Source organism: Molossus molossus, unplaced genomic scaffold (assembly GCF_014108415.1).
Source record: "Molossus molossus isolate mMolMol1 unplaced genomic scaffold, mMolMol1.p scaffold_m16_p_15, whole genome shotgun sequence".
In the NCBI taxonomy this organism is placed as follows: Eukaryota; Metazoa; Chordata; class Mammalia; order Chiroptera; family Molossidae; genus Molossus; species Molossus molossus.
The window spans coordinates 52545226-52569537 of NW_023425350.1; the positions used below are offsets into that span (position 1 = coordinate 52545226).

The 24312-nt window shown below is 49.7% G+C and overlaps 1 protein-coding gene across 14 annotated transcripts in view; it reads left to right on the forward strand.

Moving 5' to 3' along the window:
• The first annotated feature begins 945 nt into the window (after positions 1 to 945).
• DYSF (dysferlin) overlaps positions 946 to 24312 on the forward strand; it is a 208834-nt gene continuing 185467 nt past the window's right edge. For 7 of the 14 annotated variants that reach the window (XM_036262777.1, XM_036262775.1, XM_036262784.1 and 4 more), the window contains exon 1: positions 946 to 1033. In XM_036262777.1, coding sequence (XP_036118670.1) covers positions 946 to 1033 — 88 coding nt within the window. Of the gene's footprint in view, positions 1034 to 11604; positions 11705 to 24312 lie in introns of those variants that run through there. The other 7 variants (XM_036262776.1, XM_036262774.1, XM_036262783.1 and 4 more) reach the window with 1 other exon arrangement.

Genomic DNA, 24312 nt, shown 5'->3' on the forward strand with positions numbered 1-24312 from the left:
ATGATAGAAAAGTATGTAGCTATTAAAAAAATTTATTTATGAAGAATTTTTAGTGATGCAAGAAAATGTTACATGAAAAAGCGGGACAAGATCTCAGATATATAATAAATACCGTCATTTACACGCATAACAACATCCATTCACAGGAAAAAGCGTGGATTGGTAAATATCCAAGTGTTCATACTATTTTTTTTTCTAGACTCACATTTCTTTCTTTTGTGCTCTTTGTGTTAAAAGTAGCAGGCGTTGCTTTTATGAACAGAAGAGAGGGGACAAAGTTTTAAAGGCAGCCGGAGCTTCATGCCAATGAAGTGCCCCAGCGGCGCTTCTCCAGAAAGCGCCTGCCCAGCGCTGGCTCCCCAGCCTGTCCCCGGGATCTCGCTCTCCCCAGGGCGGTCAGGCTGGCCCGTGGGAGACCGTGGAATCCCTCGGCCAGAGCAGGCGACGAGCTGAGCTCCGCGCGAGGCCGGAGGTGGAAGGTCAGGGGCGGGGCCGAGTCTCACGCCGGTGGGGAGCGAGGTCTCGGCTGCCCGGGGCACCCGGAGCCCTGGTCCAGCCCTGAGCCACCGCGGCCACCGCCCAGTCCGTTGCTCCACGGCCAGGTGCAAAATGCCGTGTCATGGGGAGAGTCTGCGGCCGGAGCATTGAATTACAGCTCAGCCGAGCCCGGGCAGGACGGCGGAGGCGGAAGATGAGCAGAAGCCCCTGTCCTCCCCCGAGGGCGCGCTGACCGGCGGGGTAGGCGCGGCGGGAGTGGACGCCGAGCGTAGCCCTCCGGAGCCGCCCGGGGCCGGCCTGTTCCTCCTGGAGAGCAGCAGATCCGAGGAAGGAGCCAGTGATCTGACCTCTCCGGGGAGGAGACCCACGCGCTGCACCTGGGCGATCCGCGACCTTCCCCGGCCCTCTCCGCGCCCCGGGCGTGCGGGGCCCCAGCTCGCGCCAGTCATGCTGCGGGTCTTCATCCTCTACGCCGAGAACGTCCGAACCCCGGACACCGACATCAGCGACGCCTACTGCTCCGCGGTGTTTGCAGGTAGAAGGGTCCCGCGACCCCCGCCGGGCTGGGAGGGTGGGCTCCGGGAAGGGTCGCCGGGCTCTCGGTTCTGGAGAGCTCTGGGATGGAGGGACAAGACTCAACGCCCCCAGCCAGGCCGACTTTGAGGGTTGCAAACAAACGTATCCTCAGGAAGGGGCGACTCAAAGGAAAACAGCAAGGAGGGAGAGGTGGTTGAGCGGCGCTTCTCAGGGCTGCGAAGCTGAGCTCAGGTTGGGGCTAAGGGGGGTCTGGAAGGAGGGGCCCGTCTCTCTCCTAACAGAGGGGGTCTCTTCACTGAGGTCTTTCTGCACTGTGGGCTGAGAGCACTGTGCCGTCCGCTCCCCACCTCTCCCCGAAAGGCTGGCTCCCAGGCCTATTTATAACCCAGCTCTCATCCCTCGGGGCAGGCCTGGGCCTTTGATCTGTCACAGGCTAGGCTGGCAGGAAAGGGGCCGCTGGGAGCAGAAGCACCGCCCACCAGTCCAGGGCTCCTACCTTGGCTTTGGGCACAGGGTGGGGAAAAGTGAGCAGCCGGAACAGCTGTCACCAGCACTAACTTCTAACTTGGCTCTCCCCCTACCCCAAGACTGGAGCATAGAGGGAGTGGTATCTCCATCATCAGACTGGGGCTTTCTGCGGGGAGCCTGCTCCCCTATCAGATTAGGATCTCCCACAGGACGGTCTCCACATGGTTATGAGGACTTTTCCTTCAGGAGGTGAGGGCTGGGACCCTGTCAGCCCCACCCCCACCCCCCAGGGCCAAGACAGAGCTGGGGCTACAGGGCTGGGTCTTTGGGTTTGGAGCCATATTGTGGAAAAGGACAGGGGCAAGAGAGTGACAGCTGCGTCTCCACCCACCTGTGCATCCCGCTCAGCCTCCTTGCAGTCAGCCCCTCCTCCCTAGAGATCTGGGACATCCAAGCCCCTGGGAATCATGGTATCAGCTGGTCCCTGGTCATCCAGCAGAACTTCCCTTTCAGTTTCCTGAGCTCCTGGATCTACTTGCTCCCAGATGCCGTGTGCACATATGTTCCCAGACGAGACACATCTGGGAGTGTATGTGATACCTGCGATGTTTCAAGGAGTGGACACACAGAGACACAGGCATGTGTTCACAACAGCACACACAGAGGGGTTGTGGCACACACACACAGACACACACACACACACTCCTGGGCCTGTGGCCAGGAATGCAGCCTCGACCAATAGGAGGGGCAGAGGGGGAATTAGAGGTGACCCTCCAGCTGTGTTTTTTCCTAACATACCTCTCTGACCTGTTCTCCACCAGTTTCCCACAGTTGCCTTTGGAAAGGAGCTTTAGCAAGGTGTTTCCAGGGGAAGGACAAGGGCAGAAATGTGGGGCCTGCACACTTCCTGTTTTCTCAGCTCTGGCCAGGCCAGTGGTTCATCTGCATGGTCCAAGCTTGCAGCCTGGCTGAGGGTCCTGGGCTCCACCTTGCACAACTCCAGGAAGCACTATTTGTACTGAAAATATCCCAGTGGCTGAGGGGAGGGAGGGTACTCTCAGGCTGTGGGGGGAGGACAGGCATGCTGTGCATCCAGCAGCTGCCTCTCCTCCAGCACCCCTCCCCCATCACCATCTCCCAGCCCAGGGGCTGAGCAGGCTTTGTAAACAGCACCCTCTCTCTGGAGCTGTCCAGTGCACAAATGAACCCTAAGAAGGGCCACCTTAGAGCCCCTGCCTCTGTTCTTAGGGGTCTTGTCTCTGGTGTCTAGATTTTCCTCCACCTTCCCTGATCACACCCCTCATCTCCCAATCCACCCCTAGACATACACTTGCCTCCTACTTTATGTTCCCCCTGGTACCCCTACCCAGGCCAGGCTCAGAACTCTAGCAGGAGAAAGGAAAGAATGAATAATGAATGGAGAAGCACTTTCTAACCCCAAAAGTACTTCATCCACAGGAAGTATTTTCACTATTTCAGCCTCAAGAGCCCTGGAATAATCTCTCCCATCCTCCACCACATCCCTGTCTCTGACTGAGCCCCTGGCCCCATCTGCCTGATGTTAGTCTGGGATCCTGCCCTTTCCTGCTATTTGACTCCTGGAGGTGGGCTCCCACTTCCCTGGGGAGAAAGGAAGTTCTCTGTGCTGACTGCCAGTGTCCTCAGCCTCGGGGCAGGAGGGTAGGGCTGGCTGGAACCCTGACTCAAAGCCATCACAGTCTGTCAGGCAGTCACAGGGAATGCAGTCCCTCCCTCCCGCAGCCCTGGCCACATTCCACCTCCTGCACTGGCCAGGCTCTTAGCCCATGTCCAAATTTGGCCTCCCTGCAGCATTCAGGCCTGCTAACCCCCTTCCCCCAGCCAGGGCCAGGATGGTGAATGATCACAGGGAAGGCTCTGGTCTCGGGACACACTACTCAGAGCAGAACCCTTCTGGGGAGCCTTCCTCACCAGCTCGTCCTGATCTGGCCTCCCCAGGCCCTTTATGTTTGGGCTCATACAGCCCCTCCTTTGGCTACCTGATTATAATATGATAATGGCACCTCTTGCCCCCGACCCTCCCTGCATGCATAAATCCATTTCCTGCTCACAACAGCTTTGTGAGGCCTGCGGACCAAAATGGGGCCACAAACGAAACCTGATGAGCTCAGGGGAGGCCAGCACGGCAGCCCTTACAAGCTCAGAGGCCGAAAGTAACCATATAGGATGATTCGAACATAAAAATTCCTAGCTAAGAGGGGGTCATGGCGCATAGTCACGTCCTAGGCCTGTAGCTTCCTTGACCTTAAGTGAACCTGTCTATTGTTTGGCATCTATGATAACATACCTTTGAAATGTCAAAGTAATCTCCTTTTCACAACCTCCTCAGGGCACAACCGTCTCTACGTGCTCTGTGTTAACTATCCTGTACCCACCAATGTAAAAGGAGTCTGTGTCTCTCCATTTTACTCTTTATCCAAACCTAGAGACACCCTCCTGATTTGCTTTCTCCTGCCTCCTTAACCGACCACCAGTGAATTTCATGTGACCTTCCTTACGGCTGGCTCCTCCTTTGATTCTAATGCGTAAAATAGCTATAAAACTGCCGTTCTCTGGACCATTTTCTTACTGCATTGAGATTTTGCTTCCCTACAATTCTCGTCCGTTTGGCTCAAATAAACTCTTACAAGAATTTTTCTTAAGGCTGTATATTCTTTTGCCGACAAGTCAAAGGGCAGGGATATTATTCTCCTTTACAGACGAGCAAACAGGCCCAGAGAAGTGCAGGGCCTGGCCAACGTCCACACAGTGGCTAAAGCACCCCCACCCCCACTTCGGCTATCAGTCCCTCTGTTGCTATCAGCATCCACGGCTCAGGAATAAGAAAGTGCTGTGGAAGGCATACCATGTGCTGCCCACACCTGGGCAAGCCAACAGCCAGCAGGCGGGCTGTGCTCAGGGTGCCCAGCATGGAGGGCGTGCAAGGCTGCAGGGAACACAGTGCAACACAAATGATCCAAAGATGGAGCGTTCTGATTCTGAAAATGTATTAATCACAAGGAAAGAGGATGGGTATTCATTAAGCATAAACAATGTACCATTTTCAGATGCTGTTTCTTTTTTTTTTTTTCCTTTCTTTTTATCCTCACCCGAGGATATTTTTCCATTTTTTGTACAGATAGAGTGGGAGGGTGAGAGAGGAAGGGATATATAGAGAGAAACATTGACGTGAAGGGACACATCGAGTGGCTGCCACCCGCACGACCAACCAGGGCCGGGGACAAACTGCAACCGAAGTACATGCCCTTAGCGGGAACCGAACCCGGGTCTCTCTGGACCGCAGGCCGACGCTCTAATCGCTGAGCCAAACTGGCCAGGGCGAGAGATGCTGTTTCTTTAAGCCCTCCCAGCAATCCTGTGAAAGATATTTTTCTGATGTGTGCTTACTTGGTGCTAGGCATTGTTCTAAATAGGACTCATTTCCTATGAGCTATATTATGTTCCAGTTAAATTTGTATGAAGTACTTATACGCAGATGCGTAATCCTCCTAGCAACCATATTTAGTAGCAAAGATCATCACCCCCATTTTACAGATGAGAAAACTGACAAAGAGGTCATGTTATACACTAGTAAGTAGTAGAGCTGGGATGCAAACACACAATCTGGCTCCAGGCCCTTGTCTTTACCAGCTCTGCCATTTCCCTCTGGTCTTAGCTCTGATTTATAAGAGACAAACAGTAAAGGGGGTGGGGTAGGATTTGAATCCAGGTCTGGTCACACTCTGGAGCTGAGGCTCAGTCTGAGGTTTCCTGCTCTCATCCTGCCGTGTCCCACACACTGTCTGTATTGCCACTCCCTCCCTTTCTCTCCCTGGCACAGACAGCCTCACTCTTGCTCTCTGGTCTAGAGGAGGTTTCTTATCTCAGAGAGGTCTCTGTTCTTCTCCGTCACCCTCTCTGGATCTCCTGGGACCATTCAGGCATCAGTTAGCCCAGAGTGCTCCTTCTAGGCAGTACCCTCATGCCAGGCCATCTCACAGGCCTCTGGTAGGCCCATGGTGTCTGTTCAGGGTCTGATAAGCCGAGGCCAGGATTGTGGGTCATGGGGCACTGAGGTGGGCAGCCTGCAGTGGGTGGCAGGTACCCTGGGACTGCCAGGAAGGGGACGGTATGACTTCGGCCCCAGCTTAGCTAGTCCAGTATGCAGTTGGGCAGAGGAGCTCAAGAGTGCAGGTAGTTGGCAGCCTTGGTCACATTCCAGTGGGCCAAGAGCATCAGCGAAGAGGGAGAGAAGGATGGTAGCTGAGCACATTGACTCTGGACCCAGGCTGCCTGTGATCTTGGATTTGGAAACCAGCTCTGCTACTTTCCAGTTGTGTGTCTTTGGGCCAGTTACTTAACCAGTCTGTGCCTCAGTTTCCTCACTTGTGAAGTGTTGATAATAATAGTACCTGCTTCAGAATGGTTCTGAAGAGTTTGTGTTAATCCATATAAAGCACTTTGAATGGTGCCTGGCACTCAATACATGTTGACTATTATTACTATTATATATATTTATAATAATTATTATTACAAATCACTGCACATATCCAAGAAGCCTTTCACTATCTTTTGTGCCTGGTCCGTCCTAACATCAGCTCTGTTCGTCCATCCACTATTTTACCAGACTGAGCACAACGGGCTAAGTAGTGAGTGCGCTCCCAGGGACTCTGGTCCTGTCTTCTCTGGCTGCCCCTCCTGGAGCAGCCCCTTCTGAGCCTAAGGGGTTTGTCTTCTTGCTTGTTGGCTGGCTGTGGCCCTCCCTGTGGTGCTAGGTTTTTCTTGGAACAAATATCCCTCCTGTGATTGGGTCTGCAAAGCTTCTCAGTCCCTCCCTCCTGGCCAGTCTCTTTCCAGATTGGTCCCCTAGACTGCAAAGTTAGCAGGGAGAGCTCTAACATCTGTGGTGCTCCGACTGCACCAGGCACAGTGCTGGAGGTGCTCGTGTTTGGTTCGCTCTTCTCAACACCTCTGAGAAATGATCATTCTCTGGATTTCACAGAAGGGGAACAGACCCTTAAAGGTCAAGTCACATGCCTGAGGTCACACAGCCAGAAAAGGGTAGACTGGATGGAAGCCTAGAACGAGGGGATGGTTCTTCCTGGTTAGTCACATAATCATGGCTGCAGCCAGAATCACTACTTCCCGTGTGTGCGTTCTACGCCCCCTGTGGACACGCAGGTACCCTTCCGCCGGCTGGTTGGATGGATTGGGATGTGTGTAGGATAGAGGGCAGAAAGATGCATCAGATCATCCATACCCTTAGAAGGTTTTGGACTTCGGCAAGTGTGCCCTGAAGGCATCCTATAAACTCACAGGCAGTGTTCACTTCAAGGTCAGTGGCACTGAGCAGAAGGGCAAGGTGTGTTAGCTTCTTGGACACTTAATGTCAGGCCTTGGGAAAACAACAGAGACCTGGCCCAGAGCAGGCCAGCTGACCCAACTCTAACAGCAAAAAGAGGCCCTGTGTGAAGTACCTCTTCCTCAACTGTCAGGGAGGGAAGACCCCAAATAAGTGACAGAAGAGGATAGGGGTCATAAACTCACATGCCTATGGGGGCCTGGCAGGTGGCAAAACTAAGATGAGGCCAGAGGGAAAAGCACGTGCCTACTGGGTGAGTGGTGGCAAGTGGGTGACTCGAGGGCATGCCTTGTCCACAGGTGCTGGACGATCAGTATTAGGCAGAGAATTTGGGCCCATGTGCCAGCTTCTCTGACTTTTCAAGAGAAGCTAAAATCCAGATCTGTATGGGAAATCTCCAAATGTTAATTAAGGTACAATATTGTTATAGAACATTACGTTGGTCAAAGACAGCAGGTCTATAAACTGGATGTGTCCCCAGGGGACACCAGTGACAGCTTCTGAGGCTCAGTGTTCCATTTAATCTTGGAGACCTTGCTCGTAGGCTCTCTGCAAAACAGGCAGCCAGTCTTCACTCACGTGGGATCACCTGTCAGCACGGTCCATGACTACATGGATGGGGTGATAGGGGAGAGCTTCAGTCCCTCCTCCTTACTTCTACTGGCTCTGAAATGTCATTGAAGTTAACATGACATCTCAGGTGAAAAATGGGCTTGCTATACAAACCCAGATTCAAAACAGGTCGCCTCACCCCCTGCTACACAAAGTGGCTCCTAAGCCGGCTCTCTCGCCCTCACAGTGGGGCTGACGTTGTCAGGGGTGCCCTTACCGGGGCTTTAGGTGGGAGACAGACCTGGCTGTCTGTTAGCAAGCCCTAACTAACGATGGTATGAACACAACAGTCGCTCTCACTCACATAATAGTTGATGTGTAGGCAGTCCTGGTGGTGAAGTTCTGACTCACTAGGCTGCCAAGAGCCCCAGGTCTTTCTGTCCCGTTGCTCTGCTGTCCCCATGCTGACAACGCGGTTGGTGTTGGCTCACCATCACAATCTACATTGTAGCAAGGGCAGGCATGCCCCCTCCCTCTAAGAACACAACCAGGCAGTTACATACATCCCTTCTGCTCACATCCTATTGGTCATCACTTGTTTTCATGGCCATATCTAGCTGCAAGGTAGGCTGGGAAATTGAGTCTTTGTATTTGGGTGGCCACGTGTCCAGGTAAAAATTTCATGGAAAATTTCTGTGGAAGGAGAGAACATACGGAAGGGGGACAAGTGGACATCTCACTCACACTTTCCGTGAAAGCTACGTTCCTGACAGAGGTCCAGTGGGAGGAAACCCCCTGGAGTACTAGGCCCCAGTATAGTGTCCCCAAGGGAACAGTCAGCTATGTGATCAGGGAGGGGTCCTGGGCAGTGAACAGCAGCCAGGGCAGAAAGTTAGAGGTTGGAATGGAAAGGAGGCCTCAGGAAGTGCCCAGGAACCAGGCCACCAGCTGCTGCGCTACTGGTTTACAACAGGTGTGTGGAGCCCTTGTTCCTCGGACACAAGCCAAGTGTTTGTAACAGTCCTTTGGAAGATTCTCTGGAAATGTTCGATGTGCTCCCTACAGACTTCCTGTGCTGACTGAAGGATGAGAGGCGCAGGGGCTGGGTGTGGTGTGATGGGGAAAGGAGCAAAGCCAGGAATCATGGGACAGTAAAAAAAATATCCCAAATCCTCATATCTGAAACTCCCCCTAGGGGGCAGTGCTATCCTCTTTGAGAACCACTGGCTTGCCTCATCTTGGGGTGGAAGGGATACTGGGAAGCTCAGGACAATGTCCACTACACCGTTCCTAGGGGAGCCCTTGCTATGCACTGGGATGCCTGGCGAACTGAGATGGCCTCGGTCTGTCCCCTTACTGACTGACTCGGGCTGGCTAGACATCAAACAAGTAATTACGCTCTAGTTATTCCTTGCAGTTGCGATGGTGCTAAGAAGGAAAAGTGCTGCTGTGCAGTCGTTTGCCAGCGGTAGCAGCCTAAACCAGGAGCTCAGAGACGGCGTCCGGGGACATGATGTGTAAGCTGAGGCCTGAAGGATGAACGGCCCTGTAAAGAATGGGGAAATCGCGTGGTGACAGACTAGACTTATCGTGGTGAACACATCGCAAAGTAAATAAGTGTCGAATTATTATGTTGTGCGTCTGAAACTCTATAATATTGTATGCCAGCTATATTTTAAGAAAAAATTAAAGAGAGAGACAGGAAGACAGTTGCAGGCAGAGGGGGCAGCAGAGCTCCAAGTTGGGAAGGAGCTCGGCACGTTCCAGAAACAGGAGCCACTGGGGCTGGAGCTCGGAGGGGCTGAGAGCCTGCCCCTGTGGGTGGAAGTAAGGGATCTGGGCTTCATCCGAGCACCGAAGGCCTTTGAGGGGTTTTCAGCAGGGCCGTGACCTGATCACATTTGTTTTAAGCTCGTCTGGCTCTTAAAAAGGAAGAAAATCTTACCCTTTGTGACAGCATGGCAGGACCTGGAGAACATTACGCTGAGTGGAATAAGCCAGTCAGAGAAAGACAAGTACCATATGATTTCACTCACATGTGGAATCTAATGAACAAACTGAACTACCAAGCAAAACAGAGACAGACTCATAGACAGAAAGCAGGGGATGGAGGGGTTGAAAGGGTGGAGGGATTGAGCACCTGAGGAAAAAAGAACTCATGGACGTGGACAACAGTGTGGATGAGAGCATAGAAGGGAATAAATAGTGATGGAAAAAAATAAAATTAAATTAGAAAAAAAAAAGTTCAATGCCCTGGCTCCAGTTTGGATAATGGACCAAAGGTGTCCATCTCATTATGAAAGTGAGCAGAGTCACCCAGGGACAGAGGTAGAGGACAGAGGTAGAGTCAGGAGAAAGAGGGCCCAAGCCAGCTAGAGAAGGCACAAACTTTTTTTTTTTTTCCTATCCTTAACCCAGGACATTTTTCCACTTTTTGTTCAGATAGAGTGGGAGGGAGAGAAAGGAAGAGAGAGAGAGAGAGAGAGAGAGAGAGAGAGAGAGAGAGAGAGAAACATCAATGTGAAAGGGACACATCAAGAGGCTGCCACCCGCATGACCCAACCAGGGCGGGGAACAAACTTAGCGGGAACCGAACCCAGGTCTCTCCAGATTGCAGGCTGACACTCTAACCGCTGAGCCAAACTGGCCAGGGTGAGAAGGCACAAACTTTAAGGCCCAGGAGAGGACGGCCTTGGACTTGTCACTGACTGGGTGAGGGTGACCAGGATCTAGTGCCCCAGTGCCAGCAGGTCTTAGGAGTACAGAGGGATCATTCATAATACAGGAGGGGGAAGGCAAAGGATTTGGGCACTGAGGCTGGGAGCGGGAGGAAGTTCTCTATAAATCATAAATAGGAAGCAAACAGAGTGAAGATGGCGATGGGGTGTTGTAGGTTTGGGTAGAGAAAAGTGTGAGATAGTAGTCTAGGAGAGAGGGAGACCCAAGAGACTGGGAATCTAGTATAATAGCCAGGCAGCAGCGAGGGTCCACTTGGGTCAGGGGTCATGAATATCAAGTGACAGGGGGCAGGTGAGCTGTGTTCTGCAACACCCTTAGAGGTCAGCGTGCAGGGGTGGTGTGGGCAGAGGTGCATTTCACCTGGTTGTGGTTTTGCCACATGAAAATGCTGGATCCTCAAAATAAGGACGGAGAAAGGGCATTGGGGTTTTGTGCAGCAGAATGATAACTAGTCACTGAATTTAGGCTGAGAAAGGAAGTCAGGGAGGACTTGGGAGGTGGGAGGTGGACCTGTCCCGTGCGAGGTGCTGGAGTGTAGGGGTTCAGGGGTGAGAAACCAGGGCCCTTGTGACATGCTGCGGGAAAGCGTGCTAGGGCGTCGCTGCTCAAGGCTCACGCTGTAATCAATTTCCCCCACGGTGGGGGCGAGGGAGCCCAGAGATTGCTGAGGGGGGTGACGCCAGGGACCAAATGGGCAGCGGGCGGACACTTGTGCTCCAGGAACGCAGTATAATTTGGACCTAGACCTCTGCCTCGGGAGCCCGGCGCCTCCAGACGGCTCTGAGGAAGTCGCAGAGGCGGGTTCGCGAGGGCTCGAGCCTCGGAGTCAGAGCGGGGCTCCCCGCAGCCGGACGGGCTGCCGGGCTCCAAGCGTGGGATCGGGACGGACGGAGCGGGGTGGGCGGCCCGTACTGGGGGCGCCCCGCTCCCGCGTGCTCCGTGGTGCCGCACACGCCACACATTCCTACAGCGCTCGCGCCCGGGGCAGTTTCCCGCGGACACATGTTTGTCCTGAAGCCGGTCTGCCCGTCCTCCCGCCTTCGCCCACGGCTCCTTTGCCGAGCGCCCTCGGCTTGCCCGCCCGCCAGCCAGATTTACGGGGTCCTGAGCCCTGGCTGGGCGGGGAGCCCCGGACGCTGGGGGCTCCCGCGAGCAAGGCCGGCGTGCGCCGCATCCTTGCTGCCCAGCGGAGCTGTCATTCCGGACGCGGGCGGGGACTCCCACAGGCGCGCGTCTGACCCCTGCCCCGCCCCGCTCGCCGCCGTGGGGAGGGTCCGCCCAGCGAGTGTCCGGTGTCCTCCCCGAGGCCTCTCCCAGGCGTTGGGATCTCTCCGCTGAGGCGCAGCGAAGGCGACAGCTCCCCTTCGGTGGGTGCCTGGGTGCGGTGCTCCAGCTCCCGTGCCTCCCGCGCGCCTCTGCGCTCCCCTGGCGCCCGAACCATGCTGTGCTGCCTGCTGGCGAGGGCCAGCAACCTCCCTAGCGAGAAGAAGGACCGGCGCAGCGACCCGGTCGCCAGCTTGATTTTCCGAGGTGAGAGCCCCTTGGCCACCGCGCCCGCGGGCCTACGCGCCCTCGCCACCCGGTTCTCCCCACGCACCCCGCGGCCTGCAGCCCGGCTCCAGAGCTAACCCTAGTCCAAGCCACAGTTTTCCTCCTTGGTCAGCAGGGACAGGAATCTCAGCCCTGTCTTCTGCAGAGGGTGAGGAGGATGGACCAGAGCACAGTATATGCCACAGTGCTCTGAAATTTTGGAAAAGTGAATGTGCTGTAATGTGACAGTAGTTACCGCGTTCTAAGACCGGTATCCAGAGGGAGTAAGTGCGAGCCCTTACTGGGGATAAGGGTGGGTTGGAAGATGGGTGCAGAATAGAGAGGAGTCTGGGCCTGCAGACGATGTGCTTTGAAGTCTTTCTTTTCTTTTTTCTTTTCTTTCTTTCTTTCTTTCTTTCTTTCTTTCTTTCTTTCTTTCTTTCTTTCTTTCTTTCTTTCTTTCTTTCTTTCTTTCTTCTCTCTCCATTCATCTGTTCATTCATTCATTCGCTTGTCTTCATTGAACACTGGCCATACTGAGTCCACCAGGGCTCAGTTGAGAGTAAAAGGAACAGAATAGGCCAGATATGGCCTTGACACAAGGATTCTGAGGGGTTTTTGAAAATTCAGAGAGCTTAGTGCCTCCATGTGGTACTTAGCAAGATATCTCTCTCTCTCTCTCTCTCTCTCTCTCTCTCTCTCTCTCTCTGTTTGGGGCAACAAAGGATTTGCAGTCCCACTCCCACCAGGCACCATTAACCCCCTACTTTAAGGCGGTCATTCCCATGGGAGGAGGTGTCTTAGGAGGGGAAAGGGAAGAGGAAAGATCTGTCAAAATTAAGAGAAGGAACAATGGCTGTGAGTCAGGCCCCCAGCTCTGCAAAGAAAGATAAATCAGGAGAGGAGAATTTTCTTCTTACCAGGATGCATATCCTGTGGTTTCGTGGAATTAAAAAAATATGTGCATCATTAAAGATGGTCAAATCTATAAGAAGAAATGGCCGGTGTTTTCATGAGGCTTGGAAACAATGGGGGCACTTTTAGCTCTGACCCATGATCTCCATCTGCTCCCAAGCACCCCCAGTACTAATGACCATGGATGAAAAACACAGTTGGGCAAAGTGAGAACTATGTGCAGTTTTAATTCTTTGTTACGGCATAATTTACATTGCATTTCTCTTTTGAGAAGTGTGAGTTGAAACAGTTAGAAAACTGCCATTTTCATTAGTTGGTCACATTCCTGGGTGTCCACCATGGAACACAACCTCAGGACAAGGGTCTAACTCTCCCCTGTCCATCAGACTCTGCCTAGCCGCTCCTGTACAAAGATCGTGAGGCCACCACTGGCTGGAAAAGAAGTTCCCAAAGGACCCTGAGCCCAGGGACTACGTCAGCCTAGTTCTCTTGGATATTTGGGAACTTTCTCGGGTGTGTAATCCACAGTTCTCTTTCTCTCTTTCTATAACAGTCTTCTGGTAGCTACTAATTTCTTTCTGTAGATGAGGAAATGGAAACCAGGGAACATTAAATGAGGTGTCCAGGTCAGTGGTTGCGGCAGGGAACGACCAGTGCTTGGAGTGGGGAGTGCCCTTGAGTCAGGTAGGTGATCTGGCAGGTAATCTATTGAGGCCCCTTTTGGTTGATGCTCTGGGCCAGGTACCCTGCCTTCGTAGCTGCTAACCTCTCCCAGTCTCTGCATGTCCCTACCCTTTATAATGACTTACTGTTTAGGCACTGACAAGCCCCTAGCGAAACTGAAACATTGAATGTAACAAATCCAATTGTTCCAAGTCCACTTGTCTTTCAAAACCCCACTGCAATACTACCTTCTCCAAGGAGGCACCAGGCACCCCTGGCTATCATTAGTCTCTCCTCTCTGGATGCACAGTGCCTCGGGAGGTCTGTTAGTGCACTCATCCCCACAGGTCTGTGCTCAGTGCTCAGCTCCGCACTCAGGACTCTGTGACTCCTTGCGAGCAGTGGTCTATCCTTGGCAGTGGGCATCAGGAAGCCCAGGGCTGGGGGCAAATAGTGGCTCTGTAGTTTGTGTCTCTCTGGTCCAGCCACTGGCCATCACACAGCCTGGGGTAGTGGTCTTCATGCTTTCCTGTGCCTGAAAATCCTCTGGAGAGTGTGCTGGAAAGACATATTCCTGGGTCTTCATAGAGGTTCTGATGCAGCAAGTCTAAGTGACCTGAAAATCAGCATTGATAACTTGCCTGATGCAGGTGGTTCCATTTTGGAAATACACCTCGAGAGACGTGAGATGTAGTGAAAGGTGAAATTAATGTGATATCCCCCCCTTTTCCCAAGGGGAATTCATACTGGAGTTTGGGGCAGAGCTGAGTTTTAGAGAGGGAGGCTGTTAGAATTGGACCCAGAGTTTACAGATCATCTAGAATGGAATATTCAACCCTGGCTGCAATCAATCACGTGGGAGCTTTAAAAAATTCCCTGCCAGCCTCCCTGTCCCCTCCTCTCTCTTGAGGAGGGGCCCAGATACAGGTGTTTCTAAACAGTCTCCAAATATATCAGACGCGCTGTCAGGGTTGAGAACCCCTTGTGGCACAGATGGGGCTGTGGCCTGCTTGCAGAGAAGCCAGCCTGCACCGTGAGCTCTGCTCCCACACACCGCCCCAGTGCAGGGGCCTGGCTGGCTCCGCTTTCCAAGCAGTTGTTCCCCCAGCATTCCAGCTTCAGATGTAATTTCAGGACCAGCCTCCCGAAATAGACTATGAACTCTGGAAGGCCCAGCTCCAAAGGTACTTTTTTGGTTTCCCTGTCTCAGGGCAGAGGTAATTAATGAATCCTTATCATTTCTTTGTTCTTGTATTAATTAATTAGTTAACTAAAACTACCATGAGTACCTGGGCTGTGGTAGATACATATAGTTAAAGAAATTTTTTCCCTTTATTGATTTTAGAGAGAGAGGGAGAGGAAGAAAGATGTAGAAACACTGATGAGAGAGAACACTGATTGTCCGCCCCCTGCACGCCCCCACTGGGGATTTAGCCCACAGCCTCGGCATGTGTCGGTACTGGGAATCGAACAGGCAACCTCTCGATGCATGCTCAATTACTGAGCTACACAGGCTGGGCCGTGGTAGATCTTTTTGACTAACTGTCTTTGTGAATGAGTGGCTTCATTTCCCTTAGCATTTAGTGATCTGTCCTTTCGTCTGCCCTGCCCATTTACTGCTCTGTAATGTGATTGTTTATGTTCTTCCATTCATACATTTAGTTCATTGAGCATACATTTATTAAGCACCTACTATAGGCTGGGTGCTGGTCCAGGTGCTGGGGATGAATCCAAGAACAAAACCAGACCCCTGAATTTTGGATCTCCCGTGTCTCCACTTGGTGAATTTCTATTGGCTTCCCCAGGCTCACTAGTCACAAACTGAGACAGTAGGGTCTCTTCTCTCTCCCTCATCCCGCCCCATGTCTCTCCAGCTAACCTAGCCCCCTTTCTCCTCCTCTCCTCCCTTCTATCTCTTCGGGGGTGGTGTCTCTACATTTTGGGCAGGAGCCTGGTGGAATCTTATAGAACTGCCTGAAGGCTGAGACACACCTGAGAGGTAAACCTGACTCGCCTTTGTAGGGAAGGTGGGCTGAGGGGGCACTGGATTATCTGAATCTGGCTTTTTCTTTTTTAAAATTTTTTTATTTATTAATTTGTTTTTGTTAGAGATGTTTCTCATTTTTCCCCCATTGACACCCTCCTCCCCTTCCCCCCCACCCTGTCCCCAGCTTTGTTGTCTATGCTCATTGGTCATGCATACATGCATGTAAGTTCTGTGGTTTATCTCTTCCCCCACAAACCCCTCTCCTCTGAGGCTTGCCAGTCTGTACACCACCTCCATGTCTCTGGGTTAATTTTGTTCAGCAGTTTGTTTAGTTCATTATATTCCACAAGTAAGTGAGATCACGTGATATTTGTCTTTTTCTGCTTGGCTTGTTTCACTTAGCATAATACTCTCCAGGTCTTTCAATGCCATCTCAAAGGATAAGAGATCTTTCTTTCTTACAGCTTCATAGTATTCCATTGTGTACATGTACCACTGCTTTTTTATCCATTCATCTACTGATGGACACTTGGGCTGTTTCCAGATCTTAGCTATTGTAAATAGTGCTGCTATGAACATGGGGGTACATATATTCTTTCTGATTGGTGTTTCAGGTTTCTTAGGGTATATTCCTAGAAGTGGGACCACTGGGTCAAATGGCAGTTCAATTTTTAATTTTTTCAGGTAACACCATAGTGTTTTCCAGAGTGGCTGCACCAGTCTGCATTCCCACCAGCAGTGTACTAGAGTCCCCTTTTCTCCACACCCTCGCCAACACTTGTTGTTTGATGATTTGTTGATGGTGGCCATTCTGACAGGTGTAAGGTGATACCTCATAGTTGTTTCAATGAATCTGGCTTTTTAGACATTAGAAGTGATGTTAAAGCATTGGAAACAGTCATCGACTTTCTTTTTGTGAACATAATATATACTCAATGTGTAAAGGATATGTTATAGAGGGACACGAGGCAAAAGTAATAAGTGGCTGCAAATCCTGGCACTTTGAATTAATTTATTAATAATTTGACATATATCTGTCAAGATTTTTTTCCATTTTAAAAAAAGCAATTTTAGTTGTGAAATTTAAGACCCAAATAAAGTACATAAAAGACAAATGTATGATTTAATGCAGGGATTCTTACCTGGGGTGATTTTGTTCCTTAGGGGACATTTGGCATTTTCTGGAGACATTTCAGATCGTCCTCACTCTGTGTGTGTGTGTGTGTGTGTGTGTGTGTGTGTGTGTGCGAGCGCGCGCTACTGACATCTAGTAGGTAGAAGCCAGGGATGCTGCTAAACATCGTACAGTGCACAGGACAACCCTCACCCCACTCCTACACTAAATATTAAGGCTTAAATGTTAGTAGTGCCAAAGTTGAGAAACCCTGGTTTAATGAATAAATTATGAAGGGAATACCCATATATAGCACCCAGGTCAAGAAACAGGGTCTTGTTGGTCCCACTCTTCCACCAGAAGCCCCCAGACCCCTTGCCTTTTTCTCTGGAGTAATCCCATTCCAGATATCTTCTTTCAAATGTTTGCCAATTTACATTTTTACTTGGCAATAAACCAGGGGCATTTTCCTATGTCAGTAAATATTCTTCTCCACACCTTTCTAAATGTCTGCACAATATTTTAGTATACGGCTGCACCACAATTCGGTTATTCAACTTCCTACTGATGAATATTTAAGTTCTATCAAACTTTCTATATTTATAGTCAATACTTAAATGATAATGTCACAGTGAGAATTATCCTGGTCTAAATCCTTCCCCGTATATATTTAATTATTTCCCTTGGGTAAAGCCTGGAAGTGGCATTGCTGTGTCAGAGGTTATATATTTAAGGCTTTGCTTCATTTTCCAAATTGCTGTCCTGGAAATCTGTACCAGGTTTACCCTTCCATCAGCAGAGTATGGAGGCTTGTTTCCTTATAATCCTGCTGACACAAAGCATTAGCATGTCAACCTTTAATAACTTCTTAGGTTCAAATAGCACTTTTGATATTTCAAACTTATCACCTATTTGAATTTATTTTACTGAATTGCTTTTTAATTTACCCATTTTGAGGGGGCCAGGTGTTTATCTCTTCCTTAATTAGTTGCAAGTGCTCTTTATATATTAAGAACATTAAAATTTTGCCCAGCCAGTGTGGCTCAGTGGTTGAGCATTGACCCATGTACCAGGAGGTTGCTGGTGGATTCCCAGGCCGGGCACAGGCCCCGGTTGGTTATAGGCTTGATCCCCAGTAGGGGGCGGTGCAGGAGGCAGCAGATTGATGTTTTTCTCTCCCCATCCCTTCCCTTCTCTGAGGTCAATAAAAACATGAAAAAAAAAAGAGTATTACAATTTTGTTATAGATGTTTTAGTATCTTCCCCAGTTCTAATTGGCCTTTGGAGTTTGAAGATTGCCCCTCTCAGAGGGCATTCCAGTGCCGCCAGTATACGGGCCAGCGCCGCCCCTTCCCGGCTCCTGTTTCCCTCCCAGAAAGTGTGGTTTCAGTTAGGATTTGGCAAGATGGAGATGGGGTGGGAGCTCTTGAGGGTGAGAAGGGCAGAGCTTCTGCTGGGTAGGGCAGAAAATGACAGCTGCCAAGTTCTTGGGGTGCCCAGGCTCGAGTCAGGGCAAAGCCTACCCTTTTTCTTGGGGGGATCTGTACCAAGATGCAAAGCAGACTTTCCTTCAGCAGAAGCCAGGGCTGTCTTTTCTCCTTCCAGTTGCCTCTGCCTTTGATTGTCTGCTGGTATTCTGAATTTCTATCGCTTCCTTTGATGGGTATTCTAATGACGTGTCAAGGGAGTGCCCAGTGCAGAGCAAGTCCTCAGAAAAGACTGAAGAGCAGCTAAGAGCCGGGCTGAGATGGCCTGCAGGGTGTGAGGCGCCCTGCAGCTTCCGCAGGAAGTCCTTCATCCCGCAGGTACCGCCTGCCTCTCTCTGGAAGCCCAGACCCATCTCCTCTCATTCCCCCTGCTCCCTCTCTAGGTGATCGACACCCCCAGCCAGCTATGCACCCCTGTGAAACTCAGACACCCTCTGCTCCTCCCCTGCCCCCTTCTTCACCCAGACACTGGTGTAGACCCAGCCCCAGAGCCTGTATCTTCACACCTCCCACCTGGACTTAAAAAAAAAAATTGTGGTAAAATACACAGGATGTAAAATTTACCATTGTAACCATTTTTAAGTGTACAGTTCAGTGGCATTAAGCACATTCATACTATGTGCAACCATTACTACCATCCACCTCCAGAACTCTTTCATCTTCAACCAAAACTCTCCGCCCATTAAACAGTATCTCCCTGTTCCCTCTAAGCCCATGGTGAATGGCTTATTTCACTTAGCACAATGTCCTTAAGGTTCGCCCACATTGTAGCATTTGTCAGGATTTCCCTCTCTTTAAAGGCCGAATCGTGTTCTATTGTGTGTACATATCATGCTTTGCTTATCCATGTATCTGGTGATGGGTGCTTGGGTTGCTTATACGTTGTAGCTACTGTGAATAATGCTCTCTGAGTCTCGGCTGGACTTTTATCTGGCCTGTGACTGTCCCTGTTTCACTCTCACCCTCTCCTGGTGGAGTGCGGAGACTCCTGGGCCTCTGTCTCTCCATGCAGCCTCGGACCCTTTCCTTTCCACCCGGCCTCCAACACCATCCCTCCTGCAGGGTAGCTGCACTCTGACATGGACGCTCTGGTCGCCCAGAGGCATGACAGTGGGAACTGCTGGCCCTGCTCTGAGCCCAGGGCTGGCGCAGGTCAGTGTAGAGGGGCACTGTGCAGGGATGTGAGTGCTGGGACACGGGTTCAGCGGGGCCATCCTTGGAAATCTCAGGCCCTCTCTCCAACATTTTCAGCTCCAAGAAGCAGGGACTGCTTCTTTCTCAACTTGGATATAAGGGCAGGGTGACTGCGGCAACCCCTTTAATCAATCCCGTCCCCAGCATAGTACCAGGCATATACCACGTATGGAAATAATCTGTATACTTTTGTACATCATTCCCCTCATGCAAGTCAGTGTCCTTCACATACTAGGGACAGCAACTCACTGTAGTGAGGTATTTCACTTCTTGGTGCCTTAAAATAATTTTTATTGTGGTAGAATAATATACTAACCAAATTTACCATTTCACAGATTGTAAGTGGTATTAAACACATTCACACTGTTGTGCAACCATCACCACTATCTATCTCCAGAACATTTTGTTGTTGTTGTTAATCCTCACCTGAGGATATTTTTCCATTGATTTTTAGATAGGGTGGAAGGGAGCTGGGGGAGAGAGAGAACCATCAATGTGAGAGAGACACGTCAATTGGTTGCCTCCTGCACGACACTGCCTGGGGCTGGGGGATCGAACCTGTAACCCAGGTATGTGCCCCTGACTGGGAATCAAACTTACGACCCATTGATCCGCAGGCCGACGTTCTAACCACTGAACAAACTGGCCAGGGAAGTTTTTTATTATCGCAAACTGAATCTCCATGTTCATTAAATAATAGCTCCCCTTTCTCCCTGCTCCCAGTGCCTGGTAACTTCTGTTCTACTTCCTGTGTCTATGAATTTGACATTCTAGGTACTGTATATAAGTTGAATCATATCTTTGTCCTTTTGTGTCGGGCTTATCTCATTTAGAATTATGTTTTCAATGTTCATCCAAGTGGTAGCATGTGCTAGAATTGCCTTCTTTTTTAAGGCTGAGTAATATTTCATGGTATGGATATCCCACATACTATTTATCCATTTATCGTCCATGGACACTTGGGCCTTGGTGCCTTAGAGATGCCATGGGAAATGGACCAGTGTTTCTTAGCCTGTCCTTAAACCATCCTTTGTGAGGCATAAAACCCTCCCACATTACAGACCGTGGTGTGTACCCTCAGTGAACACCCTTGCTTTAGACTTGGAGTGGTTCTCAACCTTCCTAATGCCACGGCCCTTTAATACAGTTTCTCATGTTGTGGTGACCCTCAACCATAAAATTATTTTCGTTGCTACTTCATAACTGTAATTCTGCTACTGTTATGTCTTAGGTGACCCCTGTGAAAGGGTCGTTCCATCCCCAAAGGGGTCGCGACCCACAGGTTGAAAACCGCTGCTTTAGAGTTTGTCTTCCCTATGATCCCGCCAGCCCCAAAGATCCCATTGTCATCAGTGTCACAAAAGCCAGCATTTTGTCTGCTTCTCAAATGTACTGTGAGCTTTATAATTGAGTTCCAGGGAGAGGTCTGTCCTATCTTGGCCACTGGAGAGTGACAGCTGGTCGGGCGCTCCCTTCCACACAGTAACCCCTGTATGTCCAGGCCCTGGGGAGCCAACATGCATCTTGGGCCTCTGAGAGGTGTCGGTCCCCACAGAATGGGCCTGGGACCCAGACCATTGTGGAACACAGCCCACTAATAGGTGGACTTTCCCAGGTGGTGAGCAGAAAGGCAGTGAAATGGCTCCTTATGCGAGGCCATGGCCACGTCTGACGTGTAGGTATCAGGGTGCATGTGTGGCTCTTGCCTGTGGAGATTGCTCAGCCAGGTGGCCCCAGGTCTGGCTGGGGCAGGATGGTCTGGCCTCTCACCTGTCTCTGAGGCCCTCCTCACTTCCCCTGCCTCGGCCCACGGCCTTCATCGGAGTCGGCTTCAGTGGGGGGCCAGGTGGTCTCCCGTCATTCCTGCCACACACCTTGGCTCTTGGCATCAAGGGCAGATATGCTGATTTCTTTGTTCTCCAGTTCTCCTCGGACAATCTTCCTTCAAGGCAATGTTGTCAAACTTTTTGGATTGTTACATGCAAGACTTCTATTTCATATTAAGGTATAGTACACATACTTAAATATATATGTGAAAATATAATCAAAAGTTTCAAGTAATAGTACTTGACGGATGAAAGGCATACTCTGACATTTTCTTTTCTAGTCTGTTCTGTCATTAAAAAGACATATTGGTGCCCGGCTGGTGTGGCTCAGTGGACTGAACGTTGACCTGTGCACCGAGAGTTCATCGGTTTGATTCCTGGTCAGGGCACAGGCGAAGATTATGGGCCAGATCCCTGGTGGGGGACATGTGGGAGGCGGCCAGTCGATGTTCTCTTTCATTGATGCTTCTATCTCTTTCTTCTTCTCCCTTCCTCTCTCTCTAAAAATCAATAAAAGAATAAAAAAGACATATTGGTCAACTCACTTAAATCATGCCATGGCCGTCTCTCTAATGGGTCCCAATGAGTAGTGTGAAACTCACACTGTGCAGCAATGGGAGACTCTGGCCTAGGAGTCTGGGCAGGGTTGTGTGAGTAGGTTTAGGGGAAAAGAGGAGAATTTCCATGGGGGACAGAAGGGTAGGTTCATTCCTCTTCAGCCTGGGAAAACACCCCACAGCTTCAGCACGATTCTCACGGATGCCTGCTGGCCCCAATTCTATGGAGCAATCTGGGGAGAGGATGTAGCCTCCTCCCCTGAAACCCAGCATGAGCTGCAAGCTCTCCTGCATCTTTAACTATTGAGTCTGTTACACGGGTATAAAGCCACATCTCTTAAGGCCAAAATTACTTAACAAGGACAGTATAGGTCTAAATTCATGATGAGGAAGGAACAATTTTCTTAATTGTTTCTTAATTAACAACCTGTCTTCCCTTTTCTCGGCATCTGTAAGTCATGTGATTGTGCTAGATTAATGTTTCATTTCTTTGTTGTTCCTCTTTGGGACCGTAGTGTCCACCAGTGACTCCTCAGTGCCATCCAGAGGGTCCCAGACTTGACCCTTCTAACCAGGACTCAGTGGAATCGAATTGAGGGCCTTTGTTTCCATCATCCTCAGGGAAGGCAGGAAGTGGAAAATGTTTAAAAGCCAGTTTGCACAGGGCTTGGCACACAGACACTGCTGCATTAAGACTGCAGGAGCACCAGGAAATGTGTTCCACTGGACAACTCAAGAGGCTGCAGATGGAATTTTCCATGTTACTGCTGTGGATCATGGGAAGCTGGTGGGGGAGGGGACATAGATGCTTAGATAACATTTTATATCCTTTCAAAACCTCATAGACACTCATTATTATTAATTTATTGCCGAGAGAGTTAAGGCCTAGTGATATTATAAACCCTACCTAAGGTCACACAGTAGTGGCTATTACTTGAATGAGCACAAAGCCATGTGTCTAATGCCTGCAGAAGCCACACCAACATAGCCCACAGGAGATTTAGAGTGGTCAGCTGGGGCAGACCTGGACCAATCTTGAGAATCTTCTGGTGCCCCCAGGACACCTCTCCCACGGTGCCTCCTTTCATCCCCTCTGTTCACTGATGCACAGCCATCGTGTTAATGCACTCTTATGGCGTTCTCTGGGAACAGTGATTCCATCCTCTGCTGGGGAAGTTAACTTGCAGCCATCTTGGGGAAGAAAAGGACTCATTCATTCAGTGCCCAGCTACAGAGGACCTCGTTATATAATAGGTTTACTAACGTAGAAAGGCATGGCGTCTACCCTCTGAACTTCGCGGTCCAGTTGGGAAGACAGACATAGAAGGACACAGTTATCCTGCTGTCTGGTACATGTGGTCACAGTTTACAACCATCTCTGGGAAAGTCAAGGAAGGCTTATCAGTGGAGAAAATGATCTGGGTGTTGAAGAATCAGTAGAAGTTCACTAAATGCTTCAGAATGGGGCACAGAAGGGAGAGGAGGGGAAAATAAATTTACATTTAATGAGTATGCTGTGTGCTAGGCACCTCACTCATCCTATCCTGTCTAATTTTCACAACAAGCCCATGAGGAGGCATTATTATTATCTTACAGATGAAGAAACAGAGGCTGAAATGTTTAATACATTTCCTAAGAGGTTTTTCAGTGTGTACACGGACCCCTGGAAATCCTCAAGACTCTTTGAGCAGGTCAGCAAGGTCAAAACTATTTCACAATAACACTAAGACTGCTACTTGCCTTTTTCGCTGTGTTGACATCTGCAGTGATAGTGATGGAAAGTGAAACGGCTGGCGCCTTCATATTAATGAAGGTCTTGGCACCAAATAGTACTTTTCTTCATCCTCATGTAGTTGCAGTAAAAAAAAAAAAAAAAAAAAAAAAAAGCCAGTTTCATTGAAGAATGTCCTTGATAAAGCAGTCTAATTATTAATTTTGTTAATCTCGATGCTGAAGTACAGGTTTTGGTAATAGTGTGTGTGTTGAATTAGGAAGTGTGTGTAGAGCACACTGCTACGCACTGAAAAATGAATGTGGCAAGAAAAGGCACTTGTGTGGCTGCTTGAGTTGCAAATTAAGCTAGTCAATTTTTTTTTTCATAACATACGATTTTTTTTTACTTGAAACAATGACTGAAGAAACTGTAATTATTTAGACTAGGGTATTTGGCAGACATTCTCCTGAAAGTGAATGAGTGGATCTGCCACTTCAAGCTGAATGGTGACGATCATAAAATTTGAGCTTTCAAACCTAAATTGGAATTTTAGGCAACTTGTGTCTTCCAGTTTCCCAATATTTAATACTTTTTCTAATGAGGTTGATGGTGATATCAATACATGTGATCTTTTGGTGTTATATAATGAAACGTGTCAACATTTGGATGGTTTTCATAACTCAGAAATTTTCTAAATGACCAATACAAGATGTTACAGAATCATGTATGGGTAAGAGATTCATTCAAAATGTAAAATAGAACAATGGATTCTAATGTAACAGAGTACACAATGTTCATCAACTGGCTTTCAGATTTTACACTGCCACTCACCTTTAAGTTAATGAAATACTACTTGTTGAGTTTTGGTGTAGTATCATAGGACATCCACAGGTATCTGAAAACTTATTAGAACATGCCACCTTTTCCAACTGTATGTCTGGTTGGGTTTTCTCTTCCTTATTTCTTTTTAAATCCTCACCGGATGATATTTTTCCATGTATTTTTTAGATAGAATGAAAGAGAAGGAGTGTGGGAGAGAGAGACACACACATCAATTTGTTGCCTCCCTCACAGCCCTGGTTGTGGCCAGGGATCGAACCTACAACCCAGGTATGTGCCCTTGATCAGAATTGAACCCACGACCCTTCCAT